Here is a 15,392-nt window from a genome sequence, read left to right as displayed (position 1 = left end):
CAAAAGCGCTGCTCTGGTTCCAGCTTCTCGAGTGTGAAGATTCGCTGCTTTTCTTTATTTTAATGTGATAGTAAACCGAATATTTTTGGGTTTTAGACGGTTGATTGAAACTGTGATACTAAGGAATTGTGGTTTTTCACTATTTTCGGACATTTTATAAAGCAAACGGTGAATCGATCGATCTAGAAAATAATCAGCAGATTAATCGATAATGAAAATAATCATTAGTTGCAGCTCTACACTGATGTTAACGATAACATACTTATACTAGCTGATACTGGCTACGTTAGCTAGCATGCTATTTACAAACGACAAGACATTAATGATTAGCGGAGCAGAGGGCAGACTTGAGTTCGGTTGTAGTGAGATTTAAGTTGGATTTAAAGTGAAAATGTTTGAGGTGTGTTAACTTATTTCAGCTATTACCTCTTTAACTTACAATGGTTCTGATTTAAGATCCTTCATTTGAGATTTGACTGACGCTATGATGCAGACTTTATTTGGTGTCCTACAGTTTGACTTTGACTTAGAGTTAAGACTTGTGTCTTAAACAGACTTGGGACTCAAGCAAAAGCTGACACACTAAGCTAGCTGACGTCTGAAACCAAAATAAGTCAGATATATTGGTAATGAATTGACGAGGTCGCAGTCAGAAACAGACGAAGACCTCAAACAGGAACACAGCAGTCTTACAGCCGGTGGTGCAATATAACTGAGTACTATTACTCAAGTGCTGTACTTCAGTACAATTTCAAGCTAATAAAACCAGCAAATCAGGAAAAGCTCTCCGATAAAAGTATGTTTTAAGGAGAGATTTAAAAGAGGTCACTGATTCTGCTGACCTGATTTCCTCCGGCAGCTTGTTCCAAAGCTTCGGGGCTCTGACTGCGAATGCTCCTCTACTTTTCAGCCTTTACATGTTATGCAACTTTATACTTCTACTCGTCTCAGAGGGAAATACTGTACGTTTTACTGCGCTGCGTTTGTCTGACGGCTTCAGTTACTTTCAAATTACAGTTTTTCATCCCCTTCCTGTCCACTGAAAACCATTTATGTTTGTGATGAGCTGGAGGATGAAGAGTTTCCTTCATGTGCTTTTCTCACGAAACGTCGACTTTTTAGAGATACGTGGTTCTCGCAGGACGGCGACGCTACAGACACGTGATGATCTTATAGACCATGATGCATTGCTGCAGGTTAAACTGCCCAACAGTATATAAAGCAGTTAAAATGAGCTCAGCCTGAAACGTCTGCAGCAGTAAAATGCAACACACACATTAATGCAGAAACATCAGATATAATAAACACTGACAGGAGCGTTTTACTGCACAGGGACGACTTTTACTTTTGGTACTTTTAAGTTTATTTAATACCAATAATACATACATATATAGACATAACTTAAGTAAGGTTTTGAATGCAGGACTTTTTCTTGTAGCGGAGTATTTACACAGTGTGGTATTAGTACTTTTACTGAAGTAAAACTTCTTCCACCACTACTTACATATATTATAAATGCATGTGTCTGTAAAAAGAAGCGCAGTGGGACGTCAGCAGCACCTTCGTATTCATAATATATTCATTAATTCATAAGAAATAATGGAAAAACTGAGCTAAATCAATGCTACGGTTCATCGAGCGTGAACACAAACACTGGATGCGGATTCAGATCGTGTGCAGTCTCTGTGAATGTGAAACACGTTAAAGGATCACAGTGAAACCGGTGAAACTCGGCTGGTCCGCGGGGATACGCCTGGCCCTCGATGAAGGAGTTTTTAATTGTAGAGGGATGAAGAGGCTGTCGGAGAATTCAAGCTGCTCGTTCGCTGCCTTCAGACGCCAAGATGCAGATGAAATCAGATGTTAGTGACTCACTTTAATGACATGAGCAGTAACACTGAGAAACTGAAGGTTAAAACACAAAACAGTCCTCGTCTTCAGCGCGATCAGTCGTCTAATGTGGGATTATTCATTTTGTCGTGTACAAAGCTGATGTCGTAACTATCTTCAGTTTCTACCTGCTCTTTTTGATGTCTGTCTCTTTTTCCTGCATTTCGTATTTCCTTTTGGTCTCTTGCTCTTCTCCAGCTCTCTCCTTTGTTCTGCTCTTGCTTTCATCCGTACATTAGGGCTTTGAAAGCCGTGCGGTCTTTCTTCTCTCGGGGTGGGTTAAAGACGTTAAAGTCTTCTTAAGGATCATCAAAACCTAACCCTCTCTTTCTTTCTGACTGTCACAGAAAGTCAGCGAAAAGGTTGGAGGTGCAGAAGGAACCAAGCTAGATGATGACTTCAAAGAAATGGAAAAGGTAAAAAAATCCATTTATTCACACGAAATAAAAAAGAAATACTCCAAACCTAATGTAAATAAAACCACTGCAGTAGCCTACATATTAAAACATTTAAAAATGAGCTTAGTTTAGTGCACTTTTCAAGAAAATGAGAATGTTTTGTGTTTTATTCTGTCTTAAAGACCCTGAAAACTTATTTTCTCAATCAGCTTCTTACTCTGAGTGATGGAGGCGTACGTGAACACACTATTTTTGGCCAAAGTTATAACAGTTTTGATTATTTCACATGAAAAATTTGAGTTTTTCTAGTTTTCTCTGTGCTCACGTGCACCAATCAGGATTTAGCAACATTTGAATGGTGACAGTTGATGGGTCAATGTCAATCAAATCTGATCAAACCACATACAGTCCATACGAAGCGTTCAAATCTTAATAAATGTACCTTAAAGATGTTACTTAACTTAGATTTTTGCTTATTTGCTTATGAATATTTGATGTTATACAAAAAGATCTGACACTAAGTTTTCAGGAGCTTATCGGTGTACATTAATATCTAGATTTAATCACCGTTAAATGGGTTTATGTTGCTTTTCTCTCACAATGTTTTCCTCTGCAGAAGGTGGACGTCACCAGCAGAGCAGTGTTGGACATCATGACCAGAACTACAGAATACCTACAACCCAATCCAGGTATAACACCCACAGTCAAACTGCACCCAACTGCCGCAACATGTCGCCTAAAACAGTATCAGTCACTCGTAATGTAACCCTTGCGGCCCTGCAGCATCCAGAGCCAAGCTGAGTATGATCAACACCATGTCAAAGATCCGCGGGCAGGACAAGGGACCTGGTTACCCACAAGCTGAGACCGTCCTGGGCGACGCCATGTTGAAGTTTGGACGGGAGTTAGGGGAGGAGTCCAGCTTCGGTAAGTGGGACTGTACTCATATTAACGGTGCTGAGGTGGTGTCTGCAAAGGCCCGTTAGCTTAGAGCAGTTTTAGCTAGCTAAACACTGCTCGGGAGGTAAAGTTGCTCTTGAAGGACAAGTGAGGAGCTGCTGGTTCTGGAAGTGTTTCCCCCAGTTCTGTATTGCCATTTTAAATATTTTTATTTCAATGATGTCCTCGATGATACTTGGCTTGGCTGTCGTGTCCATGGAGAAGAAGCCAGTCAGAGGTGCGAATCAGAGCGCTGGCGAATTCACGTCGCCATATTGCTGAATTCATCCAAAATGTACCCACTTAAATCAAATGAAACATTTTCGACAGTATAATCGCTAGCTCCCGCCCTCCTTTAGCGCCGCACGTAACAGAATATTAAGCTCAGTTATTGGATGTTTCTCGCCGAAATGCACCTTGGAAGTCGTAGTTAACGTCTACCTCAAAGTTTTTACGTACGCAGGCTTGTACCTTTGACTTTTTAATCAAAGAACCAGTTGGTCATCTTTTGTACTGATGATTTAACCGGGAGGGTTTCATACCAATCCAAGGCGTAGCGATCCAACGGTGAGTCTATGAGAAACATTTATGGGATTTTTACTTCCAGAACCAGGGGGCGCCCAAAATATCTCCTCCCACTTCGGAGTCATATAACGTAACATTAGACAACAGGACTTAGTGGGAAACATGTAGTTAATTTTAAAACATAGCTCTCTCGCTCTCTCTTCTGCTCAACTGTTTTGCTAACAGCTGCAGAAAATTGCTAAGGTAATCGTTGCTTGTTAGCCTGCTAACCCTCCAAATTTAAGCTAGCCATATATAGCCTACAGGTGAGACAGCTAACCTGCCAACTTTCCAACATCACCGCCTCCATAGTCATGAGGGGGAAAACTAAATATCATCACCATTAATGCTTTTATATGTATTTGGGCTTAAGTTTTAATGTTTTTCAGCCAGCTAACTTGTAATATTTGCTTTAGACTGTGGACACTAACACTGGATTTCAACAGCGATGGGTGTAAAACATCTCAGTACCTACGAAATGACTAAATCAATACTTAATGGTTGTCCACACATTTAGAAATGTGCGTTTGGGTTGACTGTGCTGAGGCAGTGGTGAAAGCAAGTACATTTACTCAAGTACTGTACTTAAGTACACTTTTAAGGTACTTGTACATATGCTACATCATACGGCTAATGCACTACATTTCACCTCTGAACATCTCACATGGTCCAAAAAATGAATAGAAATTTGTATAGCAGAACTTCATCTGACGACCCCTCAGATTTATCTTATGGCCCTTTGGAGGGGCCAGACCCCTAGGTTGGGAACCACAGAACTAAACTACACAACAATAAAATGCTGCTTACCAGAAACCAGCAACTACAAACTACAAAACCACTAAAATAGGACAGTTTGAGTCCACCTGACCCTCTCGACACTTAGTACCTGTATATCCACACACACCAAACACACTCTCATCAATGGAAAGCCCCGGCTCTATTAAACAATCTGTTACCTCTTCCTGTTTGGGAAATTATCTTTCGCTTTCTCACTATTCCTCTATTTATCCTCTTTCTTACTCTGCACCAATCCTCCTCTCTCTCTCTTTACCCTTCATCCTTTCCTTCCAGGTTTGGCGCTCATCGATGCCAGCGAGGCGATGAAGGAGCTCGGGGAGGTGAAGGACGCTCTGGACATGGAGGTCAAACAGAACTTCATCGACCCGCTGCAGAACCTCCACGACAAAGACCTCAAGGAGATCCAGGTGGATAAAACACCTGTTATTGGTTGCTAGTTGAAGGGGCAGCTGATACCGTTAAACCTTAATATATTTGAAAAATGGAAACAGTAACTGAAGCTAGAGAGAGTTAGATTAATATTAAATAGTTGCTTGTTACAGATGCTGTGTAGGAGCTTACTACTTTTTCCCTCCACTGCAGCACCATTTGAAGAAGATGGAGGGCCGCCGTCTGGACTTTGACTACAAGAAGAAGCGTCAGGGCAAAGTCCAGGACGAAGAAATCAAACAGGCGCTGGAGAAGTTCGACGAGAGCAAAGAGATCGCAGAACAGAGCATGTTTAACCTACTGGAGAGCGATGTAAGGACTGCTTTAGGGCTGCGACTAACGATTACTTTCATTATAGATTAATCTGCCAGTTATTATCTTGAGTAATCAATTAATTGTTTGGTCTATACAACATCAGAAAACAGTGAGAAATGGCAGCCACAATTTCGTAGAGCCTAAGGTGATGTCTTCAAATGTCAGGCCAAAAATAAAGTTTTAATTAATAATTAAATGTAAGACGAGGAAAAGCAGCAAATTTGAGACATCTGAGAAGCTGGAATCATCAACTGTTTACGATTACTCGATTATCAAATTAGTAGCCAAGTGATCGACTAATCGATTAATCAACTAATCGTTGCAGCTCTAGTCTACTTTATCGCTATTGCACCAAAAATAATTTTTCTATCAGTTAAATTGAATGTAGTTTGTGGGTGCTGAAAGTACTAGTAGTAATGCCTCAATGAGTGACAAAAGTGGAAATTTGCAGAAAGAGAGCTAAATAATCTGAAAAAACAATGACAAAAAACAGAAAACTCATCAGACTACGCTCAAGAAATAAGTATTTTCAAACTTAACAACAAACGTCGATGTCATAATAAATATACTTCAAAGTACCGGTAAAGGACACAGAAATATTCACCATGTCTGTTGTTCATGTTGACACGGTTCTTCTGTTGCTGTAGCTGCACACGCAGTTTTCGACAGGATCCCAGTGTGTTCAAAACTGCAGTGGAAAAACAAAGCCAGACTCAGCCCAACATGGGTACAGGACAGGAATTGTGCAGTGGAAAAAACGTGTGTGTGTGTTGCAGATAGAGCAGGTGAGCCAGCTGGCAGCGTTGGTTCAAGCTCAGTTGGAGTACCACAGTCGCGCTGCTGAAATCCTCCAACAGCTCTCCAGCAAGATGGAGGACAGGTATTGATCGATCTGCCTCCCTGTGATAAAAATAAACCAATTAAGTAGATCGATGTGGTAAGACAAACCTTTTTTAACTGTGTCGGGCCTTTGTCCAGGATAAAAGAAGTGTCCAGTAAACCCAGGAAGGAGTACACTCCTAAACCCAGAATGACCCTGGAGCTGCTGCCCCCCAGCGAGAGCCACAACGGGGGGATCCACTCTGCCAAATCGCCTGGACGATCACCAGGTAGAGTGTGGTATAATGTACTCTGGGCTGGCGAATGAGTGCTTGACCAAACCAAAGACTTTTTTTCAATTGTACAATGGTTTTCTATGACATGTTGTGTGACGTTGACCAATAGGAGCACTGAGCACTCTTCCACACACAACTGTAAACACGGTGAAACGAAAGAGGAATGATGTTGTTGGTGCTGTCAGGTACAACAGTGAAGTCGGCCCCCCACCTTTCCAATGACCCGAAAGACAGCAAGCTATGATTGGTCGGGGTCCATTGCGTAGTCTGCCATGTCTCTTGGCCAAGTCACGGCAGGAACTTTTGACACTTATCTTGTAGTCTGATCCACAAGACACATAGTCCTCCAAAGACGCCAACAAGGATCGTAGCATCCTTGTTGTCTCTTGGTAGAACCGGACAGTAGAAGTACATAACTGCGACATGCTCACCATTCTTCTTTACAGTAAAATGACTGCTGTCATAACTTCCGCCTCTGTCAACTGCAGAGTCGTATTGGACGTGCATTGTGGAAGTCAGCAAAGTTCAGTTTAGTTGAGCTTTGGCTGCTAAAGCTGGTGGTGTAGCATAGTGCTCGTCGCTGTGGCTCACGAGAGAGAGAGTGCACTGGAGATTGGTAATGTCGAACTTGCACTTAAGGCGTGAAAGCCCTGTTACAAAGACAGCTCCAGAACTGAAAGCTCCTTTGTCCTAACAAAGCTTTTGAAGTATTCCTGGAAAATGTCTGCTATAGTTGGGCAGTGAACGAAGGAGATATCCGTACTTGAGTGACTTTTGCAAGTTTACTAATGAAACACGACAATTACAATGTACTGCAATCTTTCAAAGGGCTCAATTATGTTAGTATCTTTAACGTTCTTATAAAGACCTCCCTTTACGCACCATGTGGCTTTACTTTCCCTGAACTACTCTGGATCTGTGCAATGCTTGGCTGTACAACATACATTTAATATGTTGTATTCTTATAAATATATTAGAATGTTGTCAATAAACCAAAACAACCCCCCCCCAAAAAAATGTATCCACAAATGGCTCGAAAAGAGTCAGCTCACTTAGAAGTTCATTACCCAAGAGGCAAGAACTTCAAATATGGCCACCAGAGGTCGTAGCACTTCATTTACTTTCTGACTAAACCTGCCTTATACTTTTTGTTTCTGCTCCCTCGCAGCCCCCATGGACCAGCCCTGCTGCCGAGCACTTTACGACTTCGAACCAGAGAACGAAGGCGAGCTGGGATTCAAAGAGGGCGACGTCATCACCCTGACCAATCAGATTGACGATAACTGGTACGAAGGCATGATTAACGGCCAGTCGGGCTTCTTCCCCATCAACTACGTGGATATCCTGGTGCCGCTCCCTCATTAGGTCCCGCCAATGACCTGACCCTTCCCCCCGACCAATCCAGACACCCCGAAAACAGCCTGTATTTGCGTAAACAACAAACCACGCCCTCCTTGTACTTCTTCTTCTTCTTCTGTGCTTCTGTGCGATTCTGCTTTCACAAAACGGACTGAAATGACTGCAACGGAGACGGGGTGGATGAGACGAGGCAATTAAGATTAGAGGAGAATTAAGATGGAGGATTTTAGCGCGAGAGATGCAGAAGAGAGAGATTGAGAGAGACGAGAAGACGAAGAGATGATGACCTTTTCCAGCACAGTGCTCACTCAGTCGTGCTCCGCTTAGCCGGGCAGCACTGGATACCAATGAGGCTTTGGAGACTTATCAATAAAGCACGGTGTATATGTACGTGCATGTATGTGTCTGTATGTGCGTTTCGACCTGTTCTTACTCTAATATGATCAAGCCAGCACAAATTCCTGCTTGTCAGTTAAACTGCCTGACAGCTTCTTTGTGATACTGTCTTCTTCTTCTCTCCTTACGTTTCTTGCTGTCTCTCTCTCAAAGTACCTCTGTCTTTTCTACCTTGACTTGCCTCCCTGTGCTTTTCTTCAGCCCTAGATTTCTCAGCACTTTCGGTCTTTCTTTCTTTGTTCCTTCCCTCAGTGGCTAGCACTGCCTTTTAGCATGGCTCCATACTGTATACAGACCCATGATCCAGAGCTACGGTAGGTCATCAGACCCTTCTGTTTGAGTATATCTCGTACTCTTGTAACATACTCTGCCTTTCTCAGAGTCTGCATCGGAGCTCAGTGGCTGTATGCATGAACCAGCCAAATCAAAGGAGTGATAAGACGCCAGTGAAATGTAGTTTTCGGGAGTATATCTTCGGGATAAAGCTGTATCTGCAACAAGTAGATTTTTCCAGAATGAAGAAGAGACTACTTGGTCACTTGTTTTGAAACACATTCATCTTAAATTGGGAATTTAAGGTTTGAAGGTCGGAAACTCATTCAACACGTCAATAAACATGTCAGCTGAAGCAATGAGTGGGAAAACTCGGGGGTTACATGATTTCCCTGACAGCGGCGATATGCTAACACATCCAGCACAGACCAGTTGTAACAGAACTTTTCACCAGGTTGGTGAACAGATACGTCGTGGGTTATGAAAAAAAGATGCCTGTTTGTTCGCTGTATACTATTCTGAGTTACCCATTCACAGTGTTTTGTGTGTACTGTGTGGAGTAGATGCTTGTTGATTCGTCTTATTTGTGGCTTTTGCATGCAAGACTGTGTGAACAGGTGAACAGTGGTAGCCGTTCTAAATTTTCTGTTTTAAGCCCTCTACCTTCAATTACATTTACAAAGGCTCAGTGTGTCCTTAAGGCAGCAGAATATCCTACATTAAGTCATATGATTTTCCTAGTGTCCTTAAAAGGTGGGGTATGCGATTCTGGAGGAATCCAACACCATGGCAAATACCATGATACAGAGCGAACAACGACACAGCAAGTAATGTAACTAATGTTAGCTAGGTTGTGGGTTAGCAAACTGTCCCTACAGTTGCTGCTGCGAAGCTAACAGCCAGAGAGGACGAGACGGTTTCCCAGAGCCAGCACAGCAGCTCCAGACAGCGACGCTCACAACTCTCCTGCTACTGTAGCTAACATCACAACAACAGCATATCTTGGCAAACTAGAAAGTAAGCTGAATGTCCGTGGGCAAGTCATTTAACGTCACCTGACACACAAATCGTGGCTGGAACAGTGCTGTGTGGCTCGGTCCAAACCACTTTGTTTATTTCCCATTTACAGAGCCAGGGCTGAGTACACACACCAGAGCTGTTTTCAGCGGACACACTGAACGGACTGCTAGCGGACCGTGAGGAGATGTTCGCTGAATCTGAAAAAAGCAGCATACCTCACCTTTAAATAACTCCACTAAACATTCTAGAACTCACAGAAATTCTAGAGTGCTGACAAAATCCTCAGAACGTTCTGGAGGTCTCTTTGTCTTAGAATCTTTCAAAACATTCTAGAATCTTGGCAACATTCTATACCTCTCAAAACATTATCTGATCTACTGAAATTTCTAGAGCCTTGGTAAAATTCGTCAACCTCAGTATTACAATAACTGTAACTTGAGCCTGGGGAACATTATAGAGCCTTGACAGCATTCTTGCCTACAGAATGATCTAGAAACATTTGATCATTCTTGGTAACGTTCTGAAACACCCCCCGATACATTTTAAAAACTTTTGAACGTTATAGAACCTTGGTGACATTTTGGACTGTATAAGAATGTTTCTGGACTTTATAAACGATCTGAAGTGTTCTCATATATTCAGGCGTAATCAGAACATTCTAAAACCCTCAACACATTGAAGAATTAACACATGATTAAGAACCCTTCAGATATCCTGTGCTAGTTCTGGGACAGCGCATAAAATCACATTTGAGTATTCCAAACAGTTCCTTTTAAGTTAGTAAGTGATCAGTATTGGTGGTAACTGTTAGCCGTGCTAGTTCCCTGGAGTATGCATTACATACAGTATAAAGTGGGACTTGTTCAATGGCTACAACTGTTAATCCACCAAAGTGCTACATACCTGTGTGCGTATGTACGAGCAGTATTCTTTATAAGGCAGTATTAAGGAGTCCACTCTGACAAACACCTTGTGAAAAAGGTCGATGTTATTTATTGTTAAAGGCAATGGAAACCATCAGTTCATGTAAAAACACTGGTAAACCCCAAGTTTTGGGGTTTTGCCTTTGACAGCAGCAGAACATTTTTTAACATCAGAATGTTGCTGATTTTTGTCTCACAGCTACCGACTGAAGCACAAAGCTTTGGCACTTGTTGACCGTTGCTAGCTACAAGACAAGTTGACAGTTTCACATACAGTTAGACAGATGACTCCATTTGAGTCAGCACCAACAGCAATGGGGATGTTCTGGCAATGTAAAGAGATCTGTTCAAATGTGTTGTTCCGTTCTTATGTTTTGTTGGTTTGTTCAAACGAAACATAAAACTGAAGAACTTACTGTTATATTCATGATTTGTTGGGATGGGCATTCAGTATGGTGCTGGGTTTATATCGACTCCATTGTACATAAAAAAACTGAATAGTGTCAAAGATCGGATACAGAGCCTGGACTGTACCCAGGTTAGCTCTGCTCTGGTGCACATTGGAGGCTCAAGTCAGTCACCTTGACAGAATTACAGTATCGCTCTCATTTACCATGCGAACATTTTTTAAAGTAAAATTAAAATTTAATGAATATTATTAAATTACAACGCTTAGGGTTTTTCTATCCAGGCATTATTTATTACGTCGTCAAACATCGGCAGGAATCTGTGCTAGCATGGCTAATGCTAATGTGCCAGATGTGGCTAACCAGCTAGCCTTTCGCTTCACATTTCAGTACTTGCGTTTTTGGTGATGCAGTGTTGAGCAGAATACTTAAAAGTAAAAATTTAAAAATGTACAGATGCTTCATTTTTGTATTCTGAAAATGTATTCTAAATACTTGTATTCCATTACAACCCAACCCTGTGGTGATGTCAAAGTGTCAGGACGCTACTGTAGCTTTGCTAAGTCGAGGCAGTTCATTCGATAAAATTTGAAGAAATAGACATTAGTCCAAGGTGCATTGTTTGTGTATCTTAAGCAATGGGTCAGGGCCGTAAAATGGGTCACATCGTGCCGGTTAGTTGACAGAAGTAATAAAGTAATAATTTACCAGGTTTGCAGCAGAGAAAAAATATTTTATCAAATATCTGGTTGGAGGATGGGAAAGTTTAAGAGTTCCTCTTAAAAAGCTATAATGGTGTTTTAGACACAAATAGTAATAACAATATGAAAAATAAAAAACAGCATTTTTAACCAGAGATTTAATATAAACTATCAACAGTCAATAAACATCGAATACCAAGGCAATAAATGATCTAACAATAAAATCTAATGTTTCAATAAGAGGAAGAGATGGCTCTGAAGGAAAACCGTGGAACTGTCAAATCTATTTAAAGAGCTTCAGACGTCTCTTCCATTGCCAAAGCACATATGTAACAGCAACAATACAATCAGAAACAAAGCAAAACTAGCTAATATCTCTCTTATTCCGTTACAGGTTGTTGTGAAAGACAAAGGGTTTGGAGCACAACTGTGTTCAGTGTTTTTCTTTGATTTCGTGTTTTGTCTTCGTGTTCTGAGTCTGAAACCTGGTTTTCTGAGTCAGCCTGTGGAAAGTCTGTGAGCTGCATGCAACTGAACCGCTTTACGTCTTTACGGCTGTTTGAGATGGTTTTCCAAAAAAGAGGGGGGGAGGAGGGGGGGCATATTTGTCCTGCTGGCTTTTTCTAGCGCTGCAGCAAGTCTATGTTAACTGATACTATTAATTTTCTATTGTTCAGTTACCGTATTTATTGTTTTTTTATTTAATCTTTTGACTTGGTTAAGCTATATTTGTATAGCACTCCTCTTCAAATTACAAAGTGCTTTAAGACTTTTGGGAATTTTCTTGAACATGTTTGTTTATTTTGCACCTTGTCAGAATTGTTTCGTTGCTCTTTTCTTATTTGTTTGTGTTTTCTCTTGTGCTGATTTGCCCTCTATGGTGACATGGATTCTAACCTCAATGAGGGACTTGTACAGTGTTACACTCCAGTTTCCCCTTTCCAGCCAGACCTCGGCCACATTACCCGCCTGAGTTTAATTTCAGCATCACTCTCTGATTGTCGGATTGAGCAAAGCCCTCCAAACCAAACCTGCAGACTAAAGCTTCAGTTCTCCAGTCTCTGAAAGCAGAAATATTCTCACTAGAGTCTGGTTTTCTGGCTAACTTTATATTCAGTTGCCGCTAAATTTCTAATATAATGTAAAATCAGGGAGACAGGAAATCTACCTTAATCTCAAACTCCGTATTTCTCACTTTAAGAGCATATTAAGAGGCTCATGGTCTATGTAGTTCAAAGAACAGATTGTCAAATGGAATCAAACTGAAGTTGATCGGTCAGGGATGATGGCGTTCGGCTGAATTAAATGAGTAATTTCACATTGATAGTCCATTAGTAAATCACGCACACACACGGGGCGGCTGTGACTTAGTGGTTGAGCGGGTCGTCCACTAATAGCAAGATCGGCGGTTCGATCCCGGCTCCCCCCCCCCAGCCCGCATGTTGAACTGTCTTTGGGCAAGATACTAAACCCCAAATTGCTCTTGCGTCTGTGCGTTTAATATGAAGCTATAGCGTCAGCAGCCTGTTAGCTTAGCTTAGCATAAAGACTGGAAACAGCTAGCCGGGCTCCGTTCAACGGTAAAATAATTAACGGGTTGAAGGAATAGTTCAACAATTTGGGAAATATGCTATATTAGTTTTCTTGCTGAGAAGATACCACTCTCATGTCTGTACGGTAAAGACGAAGTTGCAGCTAACTTAGCTTAGCATAAATACTGGAAACGGGGAAAGAGCTAGCCTGGCTCTGTTCAATGGTAAAATAATTAATTAAGGAATAGTTCAACAATTTGGGAAATATGCTATATTAGTTTTCTTGCTGAGAAGATACCACTCTCATGTCTGTACAGTAAAGACGAAGTTGCAGCTAACTTAGCTTAGCATAATGACTGGAAACAGGGGGAAACAGCTAGCCTGGCTCTGTTCAACGGTAAAATAATTAACGGGTTGAAGGAATAGTTCAACAATTTGGGAAATATGCTATATTAGTTTTCTTGCTGAGAGTTAGATGAGAAGATACCACTCTCATGTCTGTACAGTAAAGACGAAGTTGCAGCTAACTTAGCTTAGCATAATGACTGGAAACAGGGGGAAACAGCTAGCCTGGCTCTGTTCAACGGTAAAATAATTAACGGGTTGAAGGAATAGTTCAACAATTTGGGAAATATGCTATATTAGTTTTCTTGCTGAGAGTTAGATGAGAAGATACCACTCTCATGTCTGTACAGTAAAGACGAAGTTGCAGCTAACTTAGCTTAGCATAATGACTGGAAACAGGGGGAAACAGCTAGCCTGGCTCTGTTCAACGGTAAAATAATTAACGGGTTGAAGGAATAGTTCAACAATTTGGGAAATATGCTATATTAGTTTTCTTGCTGAGAGTTAGATGAGAAGATACCACTCTCATGTCTGTACGGTAAAGACGAAGTTGCAGCTAACTTAGCTTAGCATAATGACTGGAAACAGGGGGAAACAGCTAGCCTGGCTCTGTTCAACGGTAAAATAATTAACGGGTTGAAGGAATAGTTCAACAATTTGGGAAATATGCTATATTAGTTTTCTTGCTGAGAGTTAGATGAGAAGATACCACTCTCATGTCTGTACGGTAAAGACGAAGTTGCAGCTAACTTAGCTTAGCATAATGACTGGAAACAGGGGGAAACAGCTAGCCTGGCTCTGTCCAACGGTTAAACAAAAATCAACCTAACAGCGACTCTAAAGCTCAGTAATTAACACATTGTTTCTCATTAAGGGTTATGAGCCGGACCATTTTTTTGGCTGGGATGGCAAGACTCTTTTTACATTTGAGGACATTTAAGAGATAGAATAATTTGTTTTATGTGTTGTTGTTTTTTATGCCCCAGCCAAGTGGTTTAACTGAACCAATGAGATTACTTCTGCTCTCAGGGCCGCTCTGCTTTAAAGAAAAAACAAACACAGTCTGCAGTATGATTTTTGGGCTGTAATAACGTGGCCTTGGTCTGACCCGTGGCTGTGTTACATAATACTGTATGCCTTGTGGCTGTATAAAATAGCCCCTCTGCCTATGGAACCTGGTGTCTTCTGGTGAGCTACATGTGTGTATGTGAGTATATATACACACACCTTGTTGCTATTTATTTATGTATTGTATGTATTAATTAATTTATTTATTTAACTCTGCGTCCTATTTATTGGTTCGGCACCTGTGGCGTATTTGACGATTGTCAATACATTGGTGTGATGTGGAGAAGGGGATGGAGGGGGATGAATGGGTGGAGGATTTTTGGGTGGGGGGCGTGGTCAGTGGAAAAAACTAGCTGTGATACTAACTAACTGTTGCTCTCCTCGTATTGGATGATGATATAATCTAAGACCACTGTATGTATAACTGCTTGTCGTGAAGATGATCTACAATGTAATGACAATAAAAGAATTAACACTATGACGACACGCTGCAGACAACAAGACGCCGATCTGTTCTTCAAAATAGAAAGACAGGAAACAGCTACAGCACCCCAGGCTGTACAAAAGTGGAACTGCATCAAACCACCAGCAATAAAACTAAAAAGGTGCATACCACACTTCATCATGTCTACTTTAACCGAAACGGAATAACTTTTATTTTGAAATTTTGCGTTTTTGGTTTTTTTTACATGCTTCTTAGGTGTAATTTGGGCCTTTAATATCAATTGTTTTATTTTATCTACAAGTTTCAACACAATTTTAGTTTTTAACATATTCTCTAAATATATGTAGGCTACTGGCAGTAACATAGAGCTTAATGTTAACTGTTAACGAGATAAAATGTAATAATTTAAATGCAAGTTTTTTGCCTCCTACAAAGCAGAACGACAGTCGTTGGTCGAGCACAATTTCATGCCACT

General features: G+C 41.1%; 2 protein-coding genes across 3 annotated transcripts in view; one reads left to right on the top strand and one right to left on the bottom strand.

Moving 5' to 3' along the window:
- LOC122870201 (endophilin-A1-like) overlaps positions 1 to 8,197 on the top strand; it is a 35,114-nt gene extending 26,917 nt beyond the window's left edge. For both annotated transcript variants that reach the window (XM_044184188.1, XM_044184187.1), the window contains 8 exons: positions 2,238 to 2,306; positions 2,905 to 2,977; positions 3,072 to 3,215; positions 4,863 to 4,996; positions 5,172 to 5,330; positions 6,110 to 6,213; positions 6,312 to 6,442; positions 7,617 to 8,197. In XM_044184188.1, the coding sequence (XP_044040123.1) occupies positions 2,298 to 2,306; positions 2,905 to 2,977; positions 3,072 to 3,215; positions 4,863 to 4,996; positions 5,172 to 5,330; positions 6,110 to 6,213; positions 6,312 to 6,442; positions 7,617 to 7,813 (951 nt within the window). In that variant the 5' untranslated portion in view covers positions 2,238 to 2,297 and the 3' untranslated portion in view covers positions 7,814 to 8,197. The remainder of the gene's footprint in view (positions 1 to 2,237; positions 2,307 to 2,904; positions 2,978 to 3,071; positions 3,216 to 4,862; positions 4,997 to 5,171; positions 5,331 to 6,109; positions 6,214 to 6,311; positions 6,443 to 7,616) is intronic.
- LOC122870258 (low affinity immunoglobulin gamma Fc region receptor III-like) overlaps positions 1 to 15,392 on the bottom strand; it is a 1,099,642-nt gene that overhangs the window by 54,059 nt on the left and 1,030,191 nt on the right. The window lies entirely within an intron of this gene.

This window comes from Siniperca chuatsi, linkage group LG22 (assembly GCF_020085105.1).
Source record: "Siniperca chuatsi isolate FFG_IHB_CAS linkage group LG22, ASM2008510v1, whole genome shotgun sequence".
Lineage (NCBI taxonomy): Eukaryota > Metazoa > Chordata > Actinopteri > Centrarchiformes > Sinipercidae > Siniperca > Siniperca chuatsi.
Note: the sequence above shows the minus strand (reverse complement) of the source record. Positions and strands in the feature narration are given on the sequence as shown.